The sequence below is a fragment of the Stegostoma tigrinum genome, chromosome 24 (genome assembly GCF_030684315.1).
Source record: "Stegostoma tigrinum isolate sSteTig4 chromosome 24, sSteTig4.hap1, whole genome shotgun sequence".
In the NCBI taxonomy this organism is placed as follows: Eukaryota; Metazoa; Chordata; class Chondrichthyes; order Orectolobiformes; family Stegostomatidae; genus Stegostoma; species Stegostoma tigrinum.
In genome coordinates, this window is record NC_081377.1 from 31,226,812 (window position 1) to 31,253,648 (window position 26,837).

The 26,837-nt window shown below is 45.1% G+C and overlaps 1 protein-coding gene across 4 annotated transcripts in view; it reads right to left on the reverse strand.

Moving 5' to 3' along the window:
• LOC125465192 (PR domain zinc finger protein 1-like) overlaps positions 1-26,837 on the reverse strand; it is a 70,613-nt gene that overhangs the window by 16,190 nt on the left and 27,586 nt on the right. For 2 of the 4 annotated variants that reach the window (XM_048558441.1, XM_048558440.1), the window contains exons 3-4: positions 10,806-10,925; positions 3,151-3,403 (exon numbers count right to left, since the gene is read on the reverse strand). In XM_048558441.1, coding sequence (XP_048414398.1) covers positions 3,151-3,403; positions 10,806-10,925 — 373 coding nt within the window. Of the gene's footprint in view, positions 1-3,150; positions 3,404-3,545; positions 3,661-6,546; positions 6,689-10,805; positions 10,926-26,837 lie in introns of those variants that run through there. The other 2 variants (XM_048558443.1, XM_048558442.1) reach the window with 2 other exon arrangements.

The following is a 26,837-nucleotide window of genomic DNA, read 5'->3' on the forward strand; positions in this document are numbered from 1 at the left end:
CAGTTTGTGATGACTAATAAGAGAGTAAATTACTGAGAGGGGGAGCTCGGACTTACTAACAGCCCAGGGTAGGGAGAGTGGGATTGTGAGGACAAATTAATTTTTCAATTTGTGACTGCAACATGTAATAGAAACCTGTTTAGCAAGGCAAACACTTGTCAAACCACATTTCAAGACAAAAGAGAATTGTTGCTTGTTACTCAACCGGCAACAGAAAGGCGCCAGCTCAACAAACTGATATCATAAAGAGAAGGCTGCATGAGCTGGAGTCACCAAGATGTAATAGACTGATGACCACAGGGTGAGGTAAAAACAGGCAAATTAAAACTAGAAGAAGCTAAGCAAGATTTTAACCATGAAATATTTCAAATATATTCTGGACACACACACACACACCACAAATGCTCATGCTGATGCACACTAAGAGCCAAACATACACACACATGACAAATACACAGTTAACATACACACCTTCATTCTTGCAGTGTAAATCATACACACCTTTCCTCGCTCTCAGTCACTCAACTTTACTCACCCTTTCCCTCAATACTGTCACACTCACTCTCACTCTGAGCCAGTTTGAATTTGATAGATTTGGGATCAAAGTTTCTGCTCACAAGTTTCACAAGTGTTAGTTTTTGTAGCTAAATATAAAAAAGGGTAGAAGAAGGTGTGAGCACAGATAGTCCTGCATCTAACAGTTTTAAAAACAGATTCTGTTGAAATTTTAAGTGAACTGTTCTAAAATGACAGTGTCCCCAACCTCTCCAGGATATCAACTACTGACAGAGCCAACAGAAGCACAGTATTCAGACCTGCTCAAAATGTTTCATGGGATTGAAAAAATAAAGGGATTGAAGTTAATTCTCTCTAAAAAAAAACCTAGGCAAGTGGGAGGGATAAATGGAAAAGGAACCAGGGAGGGACACAAGCTGCTAAGGAAAATGTGAAGCAATAGAGATGGATGCAGAGAAGATTGATGAGCTTGGCTCCAGTGTTGAGGAACTTTAATTCCAATGCTAGATTGGAGATCTTGAAGGTGCTTCTCTTAGAGAAGATCAAAATGAGATTTTCTGAGAGATTCAAATTCACAAGGGGTCTGGACAAAGTAGACATGGCAAACTGTTCAAAGTGTCAAGAAGGAGGAGATACAGTGAGCAGTTTGGGTTTGGTGTGCACAGTCTACGAGTGTGGTGGAGGCAGCTTCCATTAAATTATTCGAGATGGCACTAGATGATTACTTCCGTAAAAACAATGCGCAGGGTTATAGGAAAAAGGCAGGAAATTGGCATTAATTGAAATACTAAAAGAGCCAGGGTGAGAAAAATGGGCTGAATGGCCTCCTCTTGCACCTAACACTGCCGTGACTCTGACGAAAGAAACAATGACGAGATGTGGAAGAGTGCAACAAGTCGTTAGGAACTTAAATGCACTGCCTGAAGGTATAGTGAAGGACAGTTCAGTCGAGGCATTGGAGAGGAAGTTAGATTAGTACTTGAAAAGGAAGAGGGCGTAACAACTCCATGGGGAGAAGGTGGGAAACGGGAACTTCGTGAATTTCTCCTTCAGAGAACCAGCACAAGCACCACGGACCGAAAAGCCTCATTTGTCTGCAATAACCACTCTGTGATCCTGTTCTGTAAATCTTCAGAAGTGTCCCTAACCAGCAAACCTCTTCTGATCACAGAAAAAAATTGCCTTGCCCCTCATAAAATCTTTAAAGTGTTTTATAAAGGGATAAGTCTGTCAACAGATGAAAGTGCAAAATGAATACTGTTTGAATATGTACGTAATTGCTTTTAAAGGAAGAACTTACTACCCCAATCATACCTCAAGTTAAAAGGAAAAATTATCAAGCAGTGTAATCTCCTTGCATCCTGCACTGAGTGATCACTAGAATCGGGTTACAATGCAAGCTTCAAATCCCTATTTTCTCCTTGTAAAATCTACATTCCATATTTTACTTCTAAATATTTCGGCAAACGAAGAGAGCCGGATGACCAAGTCTTAAACTGGTCTGCCTGGGTCTACAATGAATGGTTAATTCTAACCTTAACCCATCTCTTTACTCTGATTTCAGAGAGTGCTTGAAGGTCGGATAGTACTTGTCGATAGTGTCCCTTCCTTGGCACTATCGCTGGCAAGGTGTACTCTCACTCTGATGCCAGAATCCCTCCCGGATGGAAGGGTTGGGGGGTTGTGGGGTCGCTGAGTTGAAGCCAGGCATATGGTATCCCGTGTACCCCAAATGACAGAGGCTCGGGTTCCATTCCCCGCTGCCATCCCGGATGCAAAATGCTCACCACCTGGTGATAAAGTGGAGGTATCTGTTCTAGTCCCACAGGTTTATTTGAAATCACAAGCTTTCGAAGCGCTGCAGCTTCGTTAGGTGAAGTGATGAACACAGCTCAGTGCTTGGTAAAGCCTGCAATATTCGAACAAAAAAGGAGCAATGCAAATGAGCAGTTTTCGTGCACACTCTCCGATGTCTGGGAACAGTCTGGGTAGCTCATTGTAAGGTGGTGAAATCGGCCGCTGCTCATTTTAGCCAGCACATCCTTGTTTCATTCCCGGACACTGCTCACAACCTCAACACACTAACTTACTGGTTTCATTTTTGGCTGAAAATATTGCAGGGTGCTGTTATTAAAGCTCCAGTTGTCAAGTTCGGGCTAGAGAAACTGATTGGAGCGAGGGGTGGAGAGAAGAGAGAAGTAGCAACGCATTTAGTTGAAGAGAGACAGAGAAGCATCTAATTCTGAGGAATATATCTCACCATTCCCGTTCCGGGCTCCTCTATTTGCTCTAGGGAGTGTGAGGACTGCGAAAGTGGGGAGTGGTTTGGGATTGAGGATCAGAACTTTCGACGGGGTGGGGGGCGGACGGCTATCCTGTATGCCTTTTAACAACTCCCACAGTAAACTGGAAACGTTACAATCGCTAACATCCCAACGGTGCCTCGATAAAATGTTTCAGGTCTAAATCATGCCTAGGTCTGCAGTTTGCATAGTTGCAGAAGTGGGGTCAGGTCAAAACTACACACAAGAGATCGCTCAACTTAGAAGCAAGACTGATCAAATCTTCTAACAGCCTCCACCAACCCCCTCCCCAAACAGAAAACCAAATCAGTAAAACGTGTGGAGGACTCACTGAGTTTTAGCATCACCAGGTCCCGGGTCGGAGGATAATTCAATCTCTCAGCAAACTCCCGGCTGTACCAGACCAGCAGCTCATTGCTGGGAGGGATTGGCTTCACGGTGTAGAAGTAAATATCGGTGCCATTCTGACAAGCGACTAAATTCTGGTCTTCGGCCGATTGTGCGGGATTTACGTACCGCATCCAATTACTTTTACACACATTATACCCGTCCAGAAAATGACTGAGACTTCCGGAGGAATACACCTAGTGACAGAAATCAAACTCGATTACAATTCAAAAAGAACTTGATCATTTGTTTTGCTTTTTTTTCCCGAAGAAAAGACATCGCTTGTAATTGTGATTCATGCTAAAAATAAAAATGTTTATGTTTGATCAGTAAAGCAACCTGCTCCATGTAAAACCCCCGGCAGCAGTACAATCTCCTCGCTTCAATCAGTTTTCTGAGAATGTAGCCCTCCCTGCTGTCAGTCAGTCAGTCAGTCACTAATAGTTTGCAGACTCTAAATGAAGCTAACACAAAGTCATGATAGCTGAGCTATTTATGACAGCTGTCACATGGTAGCAATGAGCTCATTCAGTGACATCAGGTTTCTGAGGGTTGGATCTTCCTGTGCCTGCCTGTTTCGCTCTCGCTCCCTCTCTCACCGCGAATTTCGCAACTTTTCCCCAGCCTAAGGCATTTCTCTCACAACAAGACCCAATCGCCAGAGAAAGTACAAGGTTTCCAGAGCAGGAAATAGCAGTCACATTAAAAATGCTGCTGTCATTTATTTGTGTTTTTTTTGAATTCCTGGATGGCGCTATGCCAGGGGATTTTGGTTGAGATAGGAATCACGATGCACATATTGATGGGATCAGCGAGATCCCTGCGCCCGATTTACAGTGAAACCGGAAAACTTGCAGGAAGGATGGGAATACCGGACCACACTAGAAACCCTCACAGTCACCACTCTCCCAAAGTAGGGAACTTTGTTGCTTTGTTTTCCCCCCACCCCCCGAAAGTATTCTCTCAGCTGCAATGGGCAGCGCTGTGTAGAAAGGCGCTCCCAATCTCAGGACCAGGAGGCGGACTGTTTCCCAGATTTGTGCAGCACCCAGCTCTGTACTTTCATTTTCAAACAAGGTGGCGAATCGGTACTCCTAACAGGTGCCTTTTCCTCTTCCAGGTTATCTTCACCATTTCATTCTCCCCAGCACACATTGGCACTCTCACCGGGGTATGCTTCCCCCCAGACACTGACCCTCACCGGGGTACGGTTCCCCCCAGACACTGACCCTCACCGGGGTATGGTCCCCCCCAGACACTGACCTTCACCGGGGTATGCTTCCCCCCAGACACTGACCCTCACCGGGGTATGGTCCCCCCCAGACACTGACCCTCACCGGGGTACGGTTCCCCCAGACACTGACCCTCACCGGGGTACGGTTGCCCCAGACACTGACCCTCACTGAGGCCCCATTGCCCCAGACACTGACCCTCACTGAGGCCCCATTGCCCCAGACACTGAAGCTCACTGAAGATCCATTGTCCCAGGCACTGGCCCTCACTGAAGTATGATTCCACTGACACTGACCCTGACCCACACTGGGATAGAGTAACTGTCCCACACTGTCCTGCTTGCATTGACTGAATACCAGGTACAGTATTGCTGACATACCTCTTTGTCCCAGGCAGAAGCTTGTTTGTGTTCAAATTAATTTCAACTTGATGGGCACTATTATTTTTATTTATTAAGAATGCTTATGTAGTACTGAAAGTGATCTCCTCACAACAAGATAGAAATCTATTATACTTGGTCAAAGTGCCCTCTTCATATTTTTAATGCAATGGAACACAGTTCTACAGATACAGACTTTCATTAGAACAACCAGCAATAATACAGCACCTTTGCCACGGTAAAGCATCCAAAAGCACAATGGGTGTAATTTGCAACCAATATTTGACACTTGAGGTAAGGCGATAGCTGGACAAGCAACAAATTGCTTGGTCAAACAATGTAAGCTTTAGTGCATATCTTAAAGAGGTGTGGAGGAACAAAGATGTTTAGGGAGGGAAATCTAGAGTTGAGGTATCTGAATATATGCACACCAATGGAGTGATGAAACTGTCCCTGGAAAGGGAAGAGTGCAGTGTCCTCCTGGTGGAAGTTGGGGACAATTTCACACATGCCTTGAGCCTTCACATGGAGTACCGGTAGTTTCTTTGAGTGGGTGGCTGTCCCGTCCTGACTTTCCACGTGGGATAGAGCCTATTGGCCAATTGTATGACAAGCAAGGCCAGGAATCATATTGGAATTCTAATCTCAGCCCCCCTTCTTCCACCTACAGCCGATGGCCCATGAGATCCTTTGGAATATAGTGACTGGGATGAGGATTGTCCTAACACGCCTCAGACTATGAACCAGTCTCCAGTCATGGCCTCCTGGATGACTCCACGTTACCTGAGGCACATCCACTATCAATAAAACGTGTGAAAAATTAAAAGCTGTCAGATCCGGCTGATACAGGCTGTTTGAGGGGTCAGAAAGAAACCTACAAAGCTTCCCAGAAACTCAAACAGTGAGCACAGGGCTGGATTGGAAACAGATCTGATTGTTAAGTTTACACATCACTGCAGGCTGAGCTGTTCAATCTCAGGCATCCTGTAAGGAGCAAGCTCCCTGAGTGAGGAAGACATCCTTTGGATCAAGAAATGTGAAACACTCAAGAGTCACCAATATGTTCCTCTGGCAAACCACATCTCTCAGATGACATGCAATGAAACAGAGCTGTTGCAAATTCCATCACTGAGGCCTGATTACAAACCTGTTCAGCGCTAGGAAGACACCAAGTGTACCACTCATTACTGAGGATGTGTCTCCTGTGCAGAAGTGGATTTTGTGGCACAGTGGAAGTGTTGGTTCAATTTCGAATCCTACTTAATATCCCAGAGGATATCCAAACAAATTGTTTTAAATAATTGCAGCTCCCAGTAATAATGATCAATAACCGCAGATCACCTTAAATTTTGCCTGTCGCCTGCCTTCAGGGATTTGTTTCAATAAAGAAAGCAGTACCCTTCGATCTGCAACACTGTGGACCTGATTGTGTGACACACATTCTCAAAGGAGGAGAAGATGCAGGAATTACCCCTAACAATATTGTTTGGAAAATGAGGAACATCGACAATTGCAAAGAGCAAGAGAAATGGAAAGCACAGAAGCCGAGGGGGCGCCACACTTTGTGTGATGTTGGATTCTGTTGGTCCCGTGCTACCCAGTGTATCAGCATTGAGACGCCAGAACCTGATCCAACTCTCCCGTCCACTCACAACAAAGCCAATCCAAACCGATTGTGACTATTATTGCGTTCAAGTTTCATATTGTTAAAGTAAAACCATAACTTACTTGCCTCAAATGACAAGGTAGCAATTTCGAGATTATTCCCGGTACAGACGTCACCAGAACTTTTTGTAAGCGGATTGTACTGCACAGAGTTTATTCCGAAAACTGCAAACGGTCGGGGGTCACTGCAGCTAAACACGTGAGAGTGTTCCCTAAATTGGGGTTGTGCTGTTTCGGCTCAGTTCGTGTAGAATATTACGAGATGTTGTTAGCCGCTGACGTTTCATTTCTCTCTCTCTCACATACACACACGACGCCTTAAACCTGATTTATAATATTGTGAGAATAGGATTGGGACTGTGATTCCTCCTACAGTCAAATAGCTTGTCAGCACTCACCATCGTGACGCACCCACGTGAAGATTGGCCACTTGGGCGGGGTGATAAGAGAAGCTGACATGGCCTGCTGACCAATTTTTTTTTAAATCAGAAGGGCGCAGGAGAGAGTGAAGAAAGTGAAAGGAGAGAACTGGGGATTAAATGAGGAAGAGGAAGCAAAACTGCAACACGAAACAAAACGTGAACTTTCTCAGCGCCTAAATCCAGAGAGCTCGGATCACCACTGAAATGGTCAGGCACATTACTGTGCAAACCCCTGAACGGGCACGTATCGGATTTCCGCAGTGATGCTATTTGCAGGATAGCACACATGCAGCAACGCTTCCGACAGGACAGAGAGGAATTGGATGCGAGCGCTGTAAAGCAGTCTACGTTGACATTCCTGGTGCGCCGTTTAGAAGCTGGGAGGAGTCAGTCTCAGATGAGCGAGAGTTAAAAATTTAGCGTGTGTTTGTTGTGGCGGGGTTGGGGGTGCGGGACTTTTATTGGGTCCCCTTTCCAATCCGATCCTCCATTCTGGTGCGATGGAAGAAGGTTAAAGCAGAGCGATAATTAATGAGGGAATAATAAATGTTTCCACAGGCAGTTCGGGGGAATTATTGAAAAGCAGCAATAAAACTTTGAAAACACAATGGGCAATGTTGTCCCGAAAAAAAAATGCATTTCGAGGAATCTCGTTGAGAAAGCAGAGCGACAAATGGGTGCAACAGGACAGAAGGATGTGGTGACAGGGTGGGTAGGTTGGGGTGGCGTGAGGGCGTTCAAAGATGAGGAACATGTTTCTAACAATGAAAATACAAGAGAGAAGGTAGTTTGACAGGTAAAGAAAGGTACATTTAGAAGTAATCCCGAGTATATCCACCAGAGGGCAGTGAGACCGAAGTCTGAAAGAGCTGGATCACAGTCACTTCATAGGATTTTGCAGCAGAGAGGAGGCCATTCTCCACGCTGGCAGTGCTAGCCCTTTAAATGAATTTACTAATGAACTTCCACAGCTCAGCTTTGTTCCCTACCGCCGCTTTCTGCCCCCGCCCCGCCATTAACTCCATCAACAATATCAATCCTCTTCAGCATTGGCCCAGTTGCATTTTGAAAGTTCTTGTGGTATTCAACTTCAGTGTGTTAAAAATAACATGCATGAAAGCACCTCTCATAGCCCCTCTTTATTGCCGATTGTTTTAAAGTTATGACCTGTGTTTGCCAACCCGTTTGCCAAAGGAACCAGAGATGACAAGGTGTGGAGCTGGAGGAACACAGCAGGCCAGGCAGCATCAGAGAAGCAGGAAAGTTCACATTTTGGGTCAGGACCCTTCTAAATCTTTATGAATTTGAATACATTAACACTTCCTACTCTAAAGAGGTTAATTTCAGCTTTTCCAGTCTTCGTGGAAAATAAGGTTCCTGGCAAGATCAGTAGTTGCTGCCCATTGCTAACTGGCTGCAAGAAGGACACGTCCTGCGAAAGAGGAACTGACACTGAAAATCAAAATAAAACTGAGTCAGACATGAAAGACAGTCAGTGAGTGTATCTTGTATGTCTGCGCATCTTCCTATCCTACAGGATGCTGGAGGTGTAGTGGTTGTGAGTTGTGCTGTTCTCAATCTTTCAAGCTTAATGTAAAGAAACTTGAAAAAGTCCCTCCCTCCCATCCCCCACCAGCCTGCTTTTGGTTTGTTGATCTCATTAGGCTGCTACCGTGCAATTCAACACATAATTCTGCACTAATTCCAAGTCCCATCAACATGGGAGGGTGGAGGTGGTGGTCACGGTAAGTCTGTAATCTGTAGCTGCTCTGAACTCTCAGTCCATCGTGTTCCTCTTGTTACTTCACGCTCATTATCCACAGGATCGCTAGGAAGAGTGAAAAGGTCAAGAGGCTCGATAAGGAGGAATTCCAACCCTCCAGGTTTTCAGGAATTTAACATTCATCTCTAGGACATTCCTGCATGCAACCCTAGAGAAAAGTTACAGGGGCATCTCCTTTGGACAATTCTCTTTTTCAGGTTTAAAAGGTTGAAAGGGGGGAAAAATGATGTTTGACTGACAAACAAACATCATCCGATCAGGTAATGAGTTTCTTTGTTGGCACAGGAAGGCAGTGCATTTCCAATGTTGACTGTTGATTAACAGCTAGACAGTAGGAGCAAACAAGGTGATGAAACCTCCGAGAATATCATTATTCACTGTCAAACCCCATTGGATTAATCTCAACCTCCCTACTTCCTCATCGCAACTCTTGTCCTCTTGTCCTACCCTATCTTCCCCTCAAAGCTTTGGGAGGGACTGCTCGAGGCCAACACCAGAAAGATTTTTTAGGATCCTCTAGAGGCCTAGAATTGAAACCCAATTTGGCAGGAAACTCATGTCAAACGTAGCCAGAGGCCAAAGATTTAATTGCCTATCATATTCTCCCGTTAATACTGGCAAACCAATTTTTGGACCCTTTATATTCATGTGTCAGTATTAATATCAGTGAGTTATTGAAGGACTGCATATTGACATACTGCTGCTCAGCTGAGTTGATGTCTATTGAAGACAGACAGAGCCATGACCAACCAAGGACAATTATCATGGAGCAGGAGTGGATGAAAGTTGCCAGGTTCCTTGTCTCTTGATCTGAGCAGCAGTGCATGGGAAGAAGTCTCAGACAGCGTGATGCACCTTCCAGTGATAAGGGTAAAGACGTAATCCCTACAATTGTGTAAGGCTGATATCTGCCAGACTGAGTGACTGTTTTATAAGGAGCATTGTAGTTTGGTGCTGAACAGTTGTATTCAGGGATCAGCTGGACAGAGCCAGCCCAGCCTACGATGTCAGCTTTGCCATTGGCATATTATTGATTTCAACATCTCCAAGATGACAATATCTGAGCCATTCTACACTTTGTACCAAATACCCCGGATCTATTCTCTCACCAGAAGCAGATTCAACTGTCTGTTCACTCACATTTGCACTGAATGTTCCTCCCTGATAACTAATTCCATAACTCACTTTGAATGAAAAATTTCCTCCAACTTTCTTTCTTACTTCTAACTTCCTCATTTTTAATCGGTGACCCCAAGTTTTGAACTTTTGCCATGCTGTACAATCTACCCAGATCAGCCTTGCCAAAACCCTCCAGAACCACAAAAACCTCAAAAAGCTTACCCCACCTCCTTGCCAAAGACAGTAATCTCAATTTCCTGAAAAAATCGTCAGAACGAAAAATGACAGATCCCAAGGATCAATGCTTCCGTCTTGACTCTTTCAAAGCTAATAGTTTTGTTTAAGAGTTCAAAACTGATCACCGTGTCCCTGAACAGTACCTCATACAGGGGCAATATATCACATTGGATAAATGTGGAAGGGTCACCGGACCCGAAACGTTAACTCTGATTTTCTCCTTCACAGATGCTGCCAGACCTGCCGAGCTTTTCCAGTGATTTCTGATTTTGTTCCCGATTTGCAACATCTGCAGTTTTTTTTGGTTTTTAGACAATATAGCACGTGTTCTGCTGGTATCTCATTGCCTAAAGACAATGCCGAGAGTTTCATAGACTCATCTGTAACAGCATTGTCATATCATAGTCCATAACTTCTGGATCAGAAGATCACGGGCTTGAAGTCCAACTCCAGGGTTTTGAGCACTGAATCCAAGCTAACATCCCAGTGCCAGTACAGAGGGTGTGCTACACTGCCAGATGTGCGGCATTTTGAATGAGATATTAAACTGAGGGACTGTCTGCTCTCCTTCAAGCGAATGTAACAAATTTCACAGAACTGTTCTGAAGGGGCAGGGATCCCTGTCTGGATGCTGGCTCAAATTTAAACATCTAAATCAAGCTGAGTATCCAACCATTATCACATTCCTGCCCAAGGAAAGAAAGGTAAGCTGTGCCTTCAAGTATCTGGTCAGTTTCAGTCAGTGACCTTGAAGAACTTACCCTCCAGAAATATTTTCGGTTTATGTTCTTTGGGACATTGTCTTTGGTGTAAATATCCCCAACCAATGGCCCAAAACGTGTCCCTTGGGGGATGTATTCCCTGCTAATGACTCCAATCACCTATAAGTAGAAAGGAAAACCACTGGTTAGAAATATCATGCTCACCCAAATCACTAAGACCCTTGACATTTTCACCCCATGGTTCTTACAGCCAGACTATCAAAAGAGCGAGAAAAGGAAACTTCAGGTTATAATGCCAAAACACCAAGCTTCCCATGTGATTATATCTTCAAAGGTATTTCATTGGCACTTTGGAATATACTAAGATCATGAAAGATACTTTATAAATGCAAGATTTTATTCAAACAAACACACGCCATTGACACTTTTTCAGACTTTGTGATGTGAGCTAAAATGTAAACTTGAACAAGGTCAGAAGTCAGATGATACCAGGTTATAGTCCAACAGATTTATATGAAAACACAAGCTTTCAAAGCGCTGCTCCTTCATCAGGTGGAGTAGCGAGAAGCACCAGCCTTCACTCCACCCGATGAGGGAGCATCGCTCCGAAAGCTTGTGATTTCAAATACGTTTATTGCACTATAACCTGGTGTCATGTGACTTCTGACTTTGTCCACCCCAGTCCAACACAGGCACGTCCACATTACATAAACCTCAACAGCAAAGGGACTATAATCTGATCCCTGGCCAGTCTTGAGCCCACCATTCTGAGGAGTATAGATAATAAGTGTGCTGGAGTTGACTCCCTCTTCTGGAGAAGCTGATTGTGAAATCATTTAGACCAAATCTGCTGAATCTGAAAAAGTCAATGGATTCCAGAAAAGAAAAACAATCTTTTTATTCCGAGCTTGCTGTGCACAATGTGGGTGAAGGATTGTCTACGTATTGAAAGTGACTACAGAAGTAATTCATGAAGTAGCTTGCGATGTTTGGAGGATTTGATAAGATGTGACAGAAATACAAGTGCTTTATTTTCTTTTTACTTTATATGCCTTAAAAAAGAGCAATTGGGGACAATGACCTTCCATATTAAAAGGTAAAATTGAACACATCATTGACAACAAAATGTCAGGCTGGATGAACACAGCAGGCCAAGCAGCATCTCAGGAGCACAAAAGCTGACGTTTCGGGCCTAGACCCTTCATCAGAGAGGGGGATGGGGAGAGGGAACTGGAATAACTAGGGAGAGAGGGGGAGGCGGACCGAAGATGGAGAAAGGAGAAGATAGGTGGAGAGGAGAATATGGGTCGGGAGGTGGGGAGGGGATAGGTCAGTCCAGGGAGGCCGGACAGGTCAAGGAGACGGGATGAGGTTAGTAGGTGGGAAAGGGAGGTGCGGCTTGAGGTGGGAGGAGTGGATAGGTGAGAGGAAGAACAGGTTAGGTTGGATTGTAGATGGCGGAAGTGTCTCTAAGATTCTCTTAGGGCGGTTATTGTGGGGTTACTCTGCAACACATCCCACACCCCGCCCCCACAATAACCGCCCTTAAAGAAACCCCCCTGTCCTTGCATTCCACCCCACCAACCTCCGGATACAATGCATCATCCTCTGACACTTCCACCATCTACAATCCGACCGCACCACCCAAGACTTTTTCCATCCCCACCCTTGTCTGCCTTCCGGAGAGACCACTCTCTCCGTGACTCCCTTGTCTGCTCCACACTCCCCTCCAACTTCAACACACCCGGCACCTTCCCCTGCAACCGCAGGAATTGCTACACTTGCCTCCACACCTCCTCCCTCACCCTCATCCCAGGCCCCAAGATGACTTTCCATATTAAGCAGATGTTCACCCGCACATCTGCCAATGTAGTATACTGCATCCACTGTACCCGGTGTGGCTTCCTCTACCTTGGGGAAACCAAGCGGAGGCTTGGGGACCGCTTTGCAGAACACCTCCGCTCGGTTCGCAATAAACAACTGCACCTCCCAGTCGTGAACCATTTCCACTCCCCCTCCCATTCCTCAGACGACATGTCTATCATGGGCCTCCTGCAGTGCCACAATGATGCCACCCGAAGGTTGCAGGAACAGCAACTCATATTCCGCTTGGGAACCCTGCAGCCCAACGGTATCAATGTGGACTTCACAAGCTTCAAAATCTCCTCCTCCCCCACTGCATCCCAAAACCAGCCCAGCTCGTCCCCTCTCCCCACTGCATCACAAAACCAGCCCAATCTGTCTCTGCCTCCCTAACTGTTCTTCCTCTCACCCATCCCTTCCTCCCACCCCAAGCCGCACCTCCATTTCCCACCTACTAACCACATCCCGCCTCCTTGACCTGTCCATCCTCCCCGGACTGACCTATCCCCTCCCTACATCCCCGCCTATACTCTCCTCTCCACCTATCTTCTTTTCTCTCCCTCTTCGGTCCGCCTCCCCCTCTCTCCCTATTTATTTCAGAACCCTCTCCCCATCCCCCTCTCTGATGAGGGGTCTAGGCCCGTCAGCTTTTGTGCTCCTAAAATGTTGCCTGGCCTGCTGTGTTCATCCAGCTTCACACTTTGTTATCTTGGATTCTCCAGCATCTGCAGTTCCCATTATCCTTGAATAAATCAATGCCTGCTTATCCCTCTGACCACAGAGATCAACTCAATGTCTTTGTGTACTTGTCAAAGCTTTATACACTGCCCCTACGGAGTTACCACCAAGGTCAACATGTAGGAAATTGACTGTTTATGGCATTTTTTTCCCCTGTTAATCAGCCATTACTTAAGTGCAAAAGTAACACAGTTTGATTCTGAGCAACATACTAACATGTGCAAATCATGTAACTCCCTGTTTCATGAAATAAGAGCTGTGATATGGAGATGCTGGTGTTGGACTGGAGTGGTCAAAGCCAGAAGTTTCATGACACTAGGTTTATTTGAAAGCTTGAGTTTTCTGGCATTGTGTGACTTCTAACTTTATGAAATGTGAACAAATTCATTTAAATTCTTATTTGATGTGAAAAGTTTCTAGAATCATAGATGTATAACTGATTTTTCACAAGCGATTTTTTTTGTATTCCCTGTCTGAGAGCTAGTTGTAGGTTTGTGTATAGGTGTTTTGGTGTCATGGCTCAGAGACTAGTAGTCATTCTGCCCCCGGGCTTGCTCTGACACCCAATTAGAGCATCTATTTTCAGTCCATTCACTTCTTTTTGTTTCAATTTCCTCAATACCCTTACCCAATAAATATCTACCAATCCCGGTCGGCACTTCCAAGTGATTGCTTGCATTTCTAGTCTTCCACAATCCTTTGTGAAGCAGTTGTGATGGGCATGATTTGGAAATTTGCAGACGACATAAAACTGGCTGGGTAGCTGTTAGTGAAGCGAGTAGCTGCCAACTGCAGGAAGATATCAATGACATGTGTGAGTGGGCAGAAAAATGGCAAAGGGAATTCCAGCCAGGAAGTGTGAGGCTATGCATTTGGTAAGTGCAAACAAAGCAAGAGAATATTGCAATGAATTGGAGGGGGTGGATGATGTGAGAGATCTTGGGGTGCATGCCCACATGCTGCCTACCAGACCTGCCACCTTCAGCAACCTGGCAAAGAATACATACAGGATACTCTCCTTCATCAGGCAAAGTACTACATTCAAAAGCTGGAACCTAATGCGGGAACTATAGAAGCCAACTGTTTAGGACACAATTAAAGGTCGGTGTACAATCTGGGCACCACATCATGGGAAAGATATTCTTGTTATAGACAGAACACAAGAATAATGACAAGGCTTGAAAACTGCCGCAATGAGGAAAAAAATTGGATAGCCTGGTGTTGTTTTTCCTTAGAACAAAGGAGGCTGAGAGGTGAATTCGTTGAGGAGGACAAAATAATTAGGGGCTTAGATCAAGCAGACAGGGAAGATCTGTTTCCTCTATCAGAGAGATCAGTTACCAAGGGGCTCAGATTTAAGACAATTGTAAGAAGGATTAGAGGAGACAGGAAGAAAAACATTTCCATCTAGGGGATGGTCGGCATCTGGGATGCACTGCCCTATTTAGTTGTTGAAGCTGAAACCCTCAAGTCATTTAAAGGGAGCCTAGATCTGCACCTGAAGTGTGGTAACCTGCAAGGTTATAGATGAGGTCCTGGAAAGTGGAATTGGAATGATCAGCTAGTTTATTCAGCCAGCATAAATACAAAAAGGCTGAATGATCTGATTCTGCACCATAACTTTTCCATGGCTTGAAATGCTTCCTGATGTCACATCTGAACGGCTGAGCTCCAACTTTAAAGTAATGCCCCACTCCTCGACCTTCTCAACTGAAGGGAATATAAGCCATGTTCATGAATATCGATTTGGCTAAGTCCAATCTGTTCATGGCATTTAGGGTTTTCAGCATCTGGTTGCTCAGAAACTCATTCTCTTTTGCATCTCTCTGCAGATCCAGCAGGGCACCAGGATCTACTTGTATCTCATCCTGTGATAAAACCCAGGAGAAGGACCCCAGTCAGTTATCCTTCTCTTCCCACTACCTCCACCCTGAAAGACAATCTGGAAGGGCCTTCAATCACAGATAAATGAGGCCATCCCAGGGTGACTGATGGAACCGTGGTTGACAGTATGGTCCTAAAGATGCAGAGGCCTGAGAGGACTCTGAAGTGGGTGAAGTTAAGCAGAGAATCACACTCCCCAGCAGTACAGAACAAATACTAATCCAGTACTGAAACCTCTTTTTCCAACAGACCAGCCACGACAGCACCATCTATCTAAGGCTGAGAGGCAGGCAGGCTCCCACTCAGGTGACAGTAAGCTTTCAGGCAGATTCAAGGAACAATTATGATTACAGAGATGCTTCCAGACTGAGGGGATAACAAAGTACAGCGAGCACCTTGAACATCTGAAGAAGGGTCCAAACCTGAAACGTCAGCTTTCCTGCACCTCTGATGCTACCTGGCCTGCTGTGTTCATCCAGCTCTACACCTTATTATCTCAATGAAAGGATGATGTTGCTTTATTCAACGAATTGAAAGGAATACACCAAGTGGGAGGCTGCCAGCTGCTATTTTTCCAGTTGTTTAGGGATGTGATTTGGCTGTTAAAGAAAGGCTACTTTAGCCTTTATATAATAGTATAGAGGTGAAAGCAAATAATTTGTGCTGAATCTTTGTAGATTACTGGATTGGCATTTACATGAGTAATGTGTTCAATTCTGGGCAGCACCATTAGGGAGAGGGTGCAGAGGAAATGTAGCAGAAATAGCAACAGGGATGTGCGGATTCAAGTATACGCAGAGACAAGGAAGTGGAAATTGTCATCCATGAAGGAAAAGTTAAAAGAAGATTTGATAAGGGTGACCAATATCACAAGGATTTTTGCAAAAGTGAATTGTGACAATTGTCAGAAGGGTCAGGAGTCAAAGAGCACAAATTTACAATAAACAGATTATATCCAGGGGTGACTCTGATAAAATTGTGGCTGACTGTATAGTCCCAATGTCTGAGGCAGCTGAAGAGAAATTTTCTAGTTATGATGGGGAATGCATTGCCTGAAAGCCTGTTGGAATCAGATTCAGAAATAACTTCTAGGAGGGGTTCACATTAATACTTGAAAAGAGAGGGGAAGAAATGTCTATAGGAGTAAATGCAGATTGATTAAATATAATAAAATGTGAGGCTGGATGAACACAGCAGGCCCAGCAGCATCTCAGGAGCACAAAAGCTGATGTTTAGGGCCTAGACCCTTCATCAGAGAGGGGGATGGGGAGAGGGTTCTGGAATAAATAGGGAGAGAGGGGGAGGCGGACTGAAGATGGATAGAGGAGAAGATAGGTGGAGAGGAGAGTATAGGTGGGCAGGTAGGGAGGGGATAGGTCAGTCCAGGGAAGACGGACAGGTCAAGGAGGTGGGATGAGGTTAGTAGGTAGGAGATGGAGGTGCGGCTTGGGGTAGGAGGAAGGGATGGATGAGAGGAAGAACAGGTTAGGGAGGCAGAGACAGGTTGGACTGGTTTTGGGATGCAGTGGGTAGAGGGGAAGAGCTGGGCTGGTTGTGTGGTGCAGTGTGGGGAGGGGACGAACTGGGCTGGTTTTGGGATGTGGTGGGGGAAGGGGAGATTTTGAAGCTGGTGAAGTCCACATTGATACCATTGGGCTGCAGGGTTCCCAAGCGGAATATGAGTTGCTGTTCCTACAACCTTCGGGTGGCATCATTGTGGCACTGCAGGAGGCCCATGATGGACATGTCATCTAGAGAATGGGAGGGGGAGTGGAAATGGTTTGCGACTGGGAGGTGCAGTTGTTTGTTGCGAACTGAGCGGAGGTGTTCTGCAAAGCGGTCTCCAAGCCTCCGCTTGGTTTCCCCAATGTAGAGGAAGCCACACCGGGTACAGTGGATGCAGTATACCACATTGGCAGATGTGCAATAGTTGTATAAATGGCAAATAGATGTATAAAAAAGCAGGTGCCAGGATGACAGGCTGAATGGCCTCTTTCTACCCTGTGCCGTTTTATAATTTGTTTTAATCAAATAGGTGAGATTTTAATGGATTCAAAACCCATCCACATAGGCCAATTCAGAATCAGGCCCAAAATGTCAGCAATTAACAGGTGACACCTGAACTTACAAATCAGGGCTGGGAGTAGGCCATTCAGTCCCTTGAGCCTCCTTCACCACTCAATAAGATAATGGCTGATCTGATTATAACCTCAAATCTACATTCTCAGCTACCCTGATACCCTATAGGCCCTTACTTAACAAGATCCATCTACCTCTGCCTTGAAAATATTCCAAAACACTTCTTCCCCTGTGTTTCCATGAAAAGTTTTTAAGACTCATGAAAAGAGTTTAAAGACTCACAACCCTCAAGAGCATATATTAAGATTTGGCAAATTGATTTAAAAAATGCTTGTTCTTTGATTTATCCTTAATCCTTCTTTTGATTTTTTTTTCCACGCTTTTTTCTGCACACTACACTTTCTCTCCTTCTCAAGACGATTAGGACCTTAGAATTCAGATTCTGCCTCCATTTGACAGGCTAAAAATGGCCACCTAAGTCTCCAATATGGTGGGTGGCTTGTAATGTAGATATTCCATGCAGAAAGGCTGCCTAGTCATTAAGTGCACAGAAGTCGTGAAGCTTTGATCAGTATCTCCAATCCGAGCCACAAGGAGCTAGGAAGTTACCGTTCCTCCATCTCCATCTTCCACAAAACCATTCACAAATGGAGTTTCAGAAAATTGAGTTTATCTGCTTTTTTCAGTTCGACACAGTGGGCTGGCAACCTTCTAGAATTGTCTTGAAGACTCCAAGAATGGAAGTTAAGAGTTCAGTTTACTACTGAGAGCAAACGGGGAGAAGAGTCATAGATAAGAGATAATGGAAACTGCAAATGCTGGAGAATCTGAGATAACAAAGTGTGGAGCTGGATGAACACAGCAGGCCAAGCAGCATCTCAGGAGCACAAAAGCTGATGTTTCGGGCCTAGACCCTTCATAATTAGATTACAAAAAAACTTTGTTGATCACTTTGGTTGATTCATCATAACAAATATTTCAACAGGCAATCAAGAATCACTGAATCTGTTTATTCTAGAAAGTAATAGGATCATAAGATGTTGGAGTAGAAGGAGGCCATTCAGCCCTCAGGTCTGCTCTGCTTTCTATGAGATCATGGCTGAACTCTTTTCTTGCCTTTTCCCCGCCTTTTCCCCATAACCCTTAACATTCACCAATTAAGAATCCGTCTATCAGCCTTGAATATGCTTAATGACCCAGCTTCAACAGCCCTCAGAGAGGAAACTCCTCCTCATCTCTGTATTAAAATGTGCGAACCCTTATTCTAAAGTATGTGCTTTGTTCCTAGACTCTTCCACAAGGGGAAAATCACCCATTTTTGTCAAAATAGAAACACTATTTTCTGTTGTTTTGCTGAAGTATAATTTATTGTTTTAAAGGTCTTGAGTCTTTCAAACTCTCTTCCTGTAAAGATGATAGAATGGGAGTCCTGAAATAGATACAAGGCGGAAGTAGACAGATTCTTGTTAGTGGTTCTAAAGGTTTAATGTTGGTGTTGCACTGATTCCATCCATTCTATTGATATCACATACAGGCCGTGTGTGCAGGCAAGGAGTTCTGCTGTAGCTTTCAGAAGGAGCAGACATATCTGTGTCAGCCCCCGAAGGTAATCATTTCTGAACATATGTAGCAATAATAGATAACAAAGTGTGGAGCTGGATGAACACAGCAGGCCAAGCAGCATCACAGGAGCACAAAAGCTGACGTTTCGGGCCTAGACCCTTCATCAGAGAGGGGGATGGGGAGCGGGTTCTGGAATAAATAGGGAGAGAGGGGGAGGCGGACCGAAGATGGAGAGAAAAGAAGATAGGTGGAGAGGAGAGTATACTTGGGGAGGTAGGGAGGGGTTAGGTCAGCCCCAGGAGGATGGTCAGGTCAAGGAGGTGGGATGAGGTTAGTAGGTAGGAGATGGAGGTGCAGCTTGGGGTGGGAGGAAGGGATGGGTGAGAGGAAGTGCAGGTTAGGGAGGCAGAGACAGGGTGGGCTGGTTTTGGGATGCAGTGGGGGGGAAGGGGATGAGCTGGGCTGGTTGTGGGATGCGGTGGGGGAGGGGGAGATTTTGAAACTGGTGAAGTCCACATTGATACCATTGGGCTGCAGGGTTCCCAAGCGGAATATGAGTTGCTGTTCCTGCAACCTTCGGGTGGCATTCTTGTGGGACTGCAGGAGGCCCATGATGGACATGTCATCTGAAGAATGGGAGGGGGAGTTAAAATGGTTTGCGACTGGGAGGTGCAGTTGTTTATTGCGAACCGAGCGAAGGTGTTCTGCAAAGTGGTCCCCAAGCCTCCGCTTGGTTTCCCCAATGTAGAGGTAGCCACACCGGGTACAGTGGATACAGTATACCACATTGGCAGATGTGCAGGTGAACCTCTGCTTAATATGGAAAGTCATCTTGGGGCCTGGGATGGGGGTGAGGGAGGTGGTGTGGGGGCAAGTGTAGCACTTCCTGCGGTTGCAGGGGTAGGTGCCGGGTGTGGTGGGTTTGGTGGGCAGTGAGGAGCGGACAAGGGAGTCACGGAGAGAGTAGTCTCTCCGGAAAGCAGACAAGGGTGGGGATGGAAAAATGTCTTGGGTGGTGGGGTTGGATTGTAGATGGCGGAAGTGTCGGAGGATGATGCGTTGTATCCGGAGGTTGGTGGGGTGGTGTGAGAGAACGAGGGGGATCCTCTTTGGGCGGTTGTGGCAGGGGCGGGGTGTGGGGACGTGTTGCGCGAAATGCAGGAGACGCGGTCAAGGGCGTTCTCGACTACTACGGGGGGAAAAGTTGCGGTCCTTGAAGAACTTGGACATCTGGGATGTGCGGGAGTGGAATGCTTCATCCTGGGAGCAGATGCTGCAGAGGCAGAGGAATTGGGAATACGGGATGGAACAGCTACCTAGAATACACCTCCTCCCACCCTCCTGCAAAAATTCCATCCCCTATTCCCAATTACTCCACCTCCGCCGCATCTGCTCCCAGGATGAGGCATTCCACTCCCACACATCCCAGATGTCCAAGTTCTTCAAGGACTGCAACTTTCCTCCCGCAGTGGTCGAGAACGCCCTCGACCGCGTCTCCCGCATTTCCCACAACACATTCCTCAGGCCCCGCCCCTGCCACAACCGCCCAAAGAGGATCCCCCTTGTGCTCACACACCACCCTACCAACCTCCGGATACAACGACTCATCCTCCGACACTTCCGCCATTTACAATCCGACCCCACCACCCAAGACATTTTACCATCCCCACCCCTGTCTGCTTTCCGGAGAAACCACTCTCTCCGTGACTCCCTTGTTCGCTCCACACTGCCCTCCAACCCCACCACACCCTGCACCATCCCCTGCAACTGCAGGAAGTGCTACACTTGCCCCCACACCTCCTCCCTCACCCCCATCCCAGGCCCCAAGATGACATTCCACATTAAGCAGAGGTTCACCTGCACATCTGCCAATGTGGTATACTGCATCCACTGTACCCGGTGTGGCTTCCTCTACATTGGGGAAACCAAGCGGAGGCTTGGGGACCCCTTTGTAGAACACCTCCGCTCGGTTCTCAATAAACAACTGCACCTCCCAGTCGCAAACCATTTTAACTCCCCTTCCCATTCTTCAGATGACATGTCCATCATGGGCCTCCTGCAGTCCCACAAGAATGCCACCCGAAGGTTGCAGGAACAGCAACTCATATTCCGCTTGGGAACCCTGCAGCCCAATGGTATCAATGTGGACTTCTCGAGCTTCAAAATCTCCCCTTCCCCCACCGCATCCCACAACCAGCCCAGTTCGTCCCCTCCCCCCACTGCACCACACAACCAGCCCAGCTCATCCACTCCCCCCACTGCATCTCTAAGCCAGCCCAGCCTGTCTCTGCCTCCCTAACCTGTTCTTCCTCTCACCCATCCCTTCCTCCTACCTCAAGCCGCACCTCCATTTCCTACCTACTAACCACATCCCACCTTCTTGACCTGTCCGTCTTCCCTGGACTGACCTATCCCCTCCCTACCTCCCCACGTGTACTCTCCTCTCCACCTATCTTCTTTTCTCTCCATCTTCGGTCCGCATCCCCCTCTCTCCCTATTTATTTCAGAACCCTCTCCCCATCCCCCTCTCTGATGAAGGGTCTAGGCCCGAAACGTCAGCTTTTGTGCTCCTGTGATGCTGCTTGGCCTGCTGTGTTCATCCAGCTCCACACTTTGTTATCTTGGATTGTCCAGCATCTGCAGTTCCCATTATCTCTGATATGTAGCAATAAACCTTCTTGTTATTTCAGAACAGTGCCTTTTCTGGAGATATCCTATAATGTTGTATCCCTTTATTTCAAAAGTATACTTTATTCATAAAAATAGCTTCACATACATCCATAGACGCTCAGGCAGTTCAGTTCTGTACAGTAGCACATGAAGAAACAAACAAAGATTGAAATTTATCTCTATCCACCCAAGAAGCCAAAGGTACCCATTACTTGTACAAGATTATATTTACATGCATTTGAGGCACCGGGTGTCCAATAATTCAACAGGTCCCATTTAACTTTGGCAGAAAGACCTTACACAGTGGTCTTTCCCCATTGCACCTTGCAGCAGCTGCCCCAAGCTTTAGTGAGTCCCTCAGCAAATCGTCCTGAACCTTGGAATGTACCAATCTGCAACACTCATTCAAGGTCAACTCCTTGCTCAGGCAGACCAAAGAGGTGTCTCACAGAGTTCATGGTCCTCTAGATGTCGCCAAACTTTGTCTGAGTGTGCGTACTGAGGAACAGTCCATTGAGCACAGAATCCCGTATCTTGCAGCTGCTCAGGGTGAACCTTGACAAAATGCATTATATCTTTCTGCAGGGTTCCTTTGAAAGGGTACAATCCAGCAGGAGATGTGAGAGAGCCTCCACCCGCCGCAGCCTCTTCAAGGGCAGCATATGTGGTACAGAGAATCCTGGGATACATGAAAGTTTTCATAGGTAGTGTCCTTCTCACCACCAGCCAAGTGATGTCTAGGTGTTTGTTGGAAAGTGATGAGACATTCTGCCAATTGATTTTGACAGTCTGCTCAGGTAACAACACTTTACTTTCCCCCAGGGCCTTGAGGACACTATGCGCTGACCAATTTCTGATGAACTTGTCATCAAAGGTGTTTTTCTTTGCAAATTTCTCCATGAAGGATGGGCAATACAGAACTGTCCAACTACTTAGAGTGTTCCAAGGCAACAGGCCAGTCCCATCCTTCACGACACCAGGGTCAGGTAGAACCTCAGTACATAGTGACACTTGGTGCTTTCATATCAAGAATCTATGCATAGTATGATGTAGCTGGTGTTGGGTACATTCTTCCCCCACTTTGATATATCATCTACCGTTATTCACTAGACAGGCAAAAACAATGGAGGATTTGTGGCACAACCCTTATTCTATAGCACATACTGGTAGAGGTGGTGAATATCACGAGATACCAGAAGAAATCATCTGGGAAAATATCAGAGTGTTTGCTTTAGGGTTGGTCAGATGAAGATGAGATGGCATCGGTGTGGCCAAGTCAGTCAGTGAATGGTGGCAGATGTAGGGTCAATGTAGTTTGAGGGAGGAGACCAGGTAATAACACAGAGGTACAAACCGGAGGCTGGAAGAACACAGCAGGCCAGGCAGCATCTGGAGGAAAGGAGCAGTGAATGTTTTGGGTATTTCCTGAAGAAGGGTAATACCCAAAACTTTCACTGCTCCTTTCCTCCAGATGCTGCCTGGCCTGCTGTGTTCTTTCAGCCTCCTGTTTGTCTACCTTGGATTCCAGCATCTCAGTTTTTTTTGTTTCTATAAAAACTCAGAGACTTGTTCAGACAAACTTGGCAGCTCTAACCACGCCAGGCAGAGGAATCAGGACTCTCTCTTGATCAACTGACATGCAGTTAACTAATCACAAAAACAATTAGACACTTAGTAATGGAATAGACATACAGGAAAGGAGCTGACTCATCCTGGTGTTATTGTGTAACAGACAGTCTGTGAATATGTAAGCCTTTTCCCTTTAATAAGTGACTCATCAATTGGGAACTCCAAATAGAATATCATTTGCAGAATCCAGAGTTCTGTTTCATTTTTAAACATTGTGGTGTAATGTTTTCAATTTAAACAGTAGTCATGCCTTATTTTAATCTACACAGACTAGGCAAACCACATTAGCCATAAAACTAAAAGATGTGATAACACAGCATTTAGAAACAATATTGGATTATGCAAAATCATTATAGATTTATGAAAGGGAAATCATGTTTGATAAAATTTCTGAATTTTTTGAGGACACAGCTGTGAGAATAAGTGGAGGTGAACAAGTGGATGTGGTGTGTTTGAATTTTCCAAAGTCTTTAGATAAAGTTCCACACTAAGGTTGGTGGTCAAAATTAAAGCAAATGAGATTGGGGTTTACATATTGGCATAGATTTACAATTAGTTAGTAGACCTGAAACAAAAGTGAGAATAAATACATCATTTTCAGAGTGGAACACAATGACTAGTGAGGTGACAAGAGGAATCGAGTATAGGAACAAAGAGGTCCTTCTGTAGCTGTACAGGGCCCTGGTGAGACCGCACCTGGAGTATTGTGTGCAGTTTTGGTCTCCCAATTTGAGGAAGGACATTCTTGCTATTGAGGGAGTGCAGCATAGGTTCACAAGGTCAATTCCCGGAATGGCGGGACTATCATATGTTGAAAGATTGGAGTGACTGGGCTTGTATACGCTTGAGTTTAGAAGGATGAGCGGGGATCTGATTGAGGCATATAAGATTATTAAGGGATTGGACACTGTGGAGGCAGGAAGCATGTTTCCGCTGATGGGTGAGTCCAGAACCCGAGGACACAGTTTAAAAATAAGGGGTAGGCCATTTAGAACAGAGTTGAGGAAAATCTTCTTCACCCAGAGAGTGGTGGATATATGGAATGCTCTGCCCCAGAAGGCAGTGAAGGCCAACTCTTGGGATACTTTCAAGAAAGAGATAGACAGGGCTCTTAAAGATAGTGAAATCAAGGGTTATGGGGATAAGGCAGGAACAGGATACTGATTGTGGATGATCAGCCATGATCATAATGAATGGTGGTGCTGGCTCGAAGGGCCGAATGGCCTACTCCAGCACCTATTGTCTATTGTCTATTGACACATGGATCAAAGCTTTGATTCTAGTTACTCATAGTTTATAATTGATGATTTAGATGAAGAAATCATCGGTAATGTTTTTGAAGTTTTATAAAGATACAAAAAGTTTTAGGCTTGTGAGTGGTAGGGAGGATGTAGAGAGGCATCAAGGTAAGTCAGACAAGTTGGGGGGAGTAGGAAAACATGTGGAAGATGGAGTGTAACATGGAAAGGTGTGAAGTTGTCAGTTTTGGTGCAAAGGACAGAATAGCAGAATATTATTTACATCGAAGGGAAATGATGGACAAAGGGACATGGTTATCTTCGTATACAAAAGCAGGCTTGTGGGTGCAACAGGTAGTTTGGAAGGCAAATGGAATGTTGTGTTTCACGGCAATATGCAGACACTATATTGAGCAGATAATGCAAACCTGCCCAAATTGAATTTTACTCCAATGCTGGGACAGTACCATAAGCATTGTATCTTTTATACTCCGGAGACAACTATGTGGTCTTGACAAAATAAAAGGCTTCACAGATCAAGGATTTTCAGGTGAAGTTTGAACAATTGAAAACAAACAGTAAGGGTCAGAAATTAACACGTTCAATATCATTTCAGTTGAGTAAGTGACTTGCTTTATAAACAATGGTCTTGTTAAGTTCACTGACTGATTTCTCGGCTTAGACATATATATAACTGCGTCCATTTTCAGTATAAAATAGGTTTCCCAGGCCTAACCATCTTCAGCTGCTCCATCAATGACCTTCACTCCATCACAATGTCAGAGAGGGGATGTATGCTGATGATTGTACGGTGTTCAGCACCATTCGTCACTCCTCAGATACTGAAGCAGTCCATGCCAGAATGCAGCAAGACCTGATCAAGATCAGGCTTCTACAAAAACAGGTAAGTAACATTCATGCCACAGAAGTGCATCTGCAGCATGAGAGAATATAACCATCTTCCCCTGACATTCAATGGCATTTTCATCACTGAATACTTCACTATTAATATTCTGGAGGTTACCATTGTCTAGTCTCTGTAGCAAGAAGCTGAAAGTCAGACACTCCCTGTTGACTGTCCTTGCTGGTTTCCCTATCTTGCACCCTCCATCAAGTCCAACAAACTCTGCTGCTTGCAAATTAGCTCAAATAACCATCCTCATCTCGCACTCACTTATCTACATGCCTCTCAATCTGGCATACTTAAAGTTCCCATCCTTGTTTTCAATTCTCTTGCCCCTTCTTCTGAATTTTTTTCCAGACTCTGAAAATCTCTGTGCCCCTCCAGGTTGGGCTTCCAATAATAATTGTCATGCCTTAGCTACAAGGGCCACAGCTCTGGAATTCCTTCCCTAAACACTTCCGCCTCTCTTTCCTCCTTTGAGATGTTCCTTAACACCTATCTCTTTAACCAACAAGCTCTAATGTCTCTTTATGGAGCTCAGTGACAAGGAGCGCACTGTTAGTTTCACAAACTTGTCCAATTACATTCTGAAGTGCCTCAGGATATTTATAGTATGTTGATTAAGCTAGATAAAAGTTGTTTGCAGGACATGATATAGATTAATTGAAAAGAAAATCCAAGGGGGCAGAACATCGATTTGCCAATGATTTTGCCAATATCATTTCTTGACCACTTGACCACATTTTTCTAAGAAGCATCACTAAAAAGGGGAAGTAGACTCCTGTAGAAACATCAATTGAATTGTAGCAATTAAAAATTCCAGTCAGTCATTCTGGATGACTAAGTGTTGCTTTTCATAAGAAGATATATCTTTCAGGGTATTGAGATCTAGCTTCTTTTATGCGTTAAACTGTGGCTTAACTATAGGCTTTATTACGAATGGTAAATTATTTTGTGGACTTTCTGTTGCTGGGTACATAAATTATGTGCAATCTTACACCTGCTGTTTTAACAATGACGTAAAATGAAATGTTAACCTGAGCTTCCTTGTACAAATGGTGTGACTTTGTACACATTTCATCAAAATGCTCAGCCTGACATGTAGTTTGTTGTAAAGTCTGAAATTTTGGAAGGACATGGAGTAGTTTTTAATAAGGTAAGCCTTTGCTTGAAGTTGACACACAGGACTAACATCACAAAAGCCATCAATTCACAATCTTATAGTTACAGATGACGAAACTTAGTTCAAATAGATTTGTAGTTTATGCACCAAAAACAGGAGGAAAAAGCTTGAAAGCCATTGACTGGCTCACTAATGTCCTTCAGAAAAGGGACTTTGCCATCCTTAGTTGCTCTGATTTACATGTGACTCCAGTGCCCCAGCATGTGGTTTCCTCTGATTTAGGTCAACAGAAGATGGATTTGCCAATGTTGCCAGATCTTGATAACCAATAATAAAGTGAATAGGATCCTTTTTCTATTTTGAACACTCAATGTTCCAAG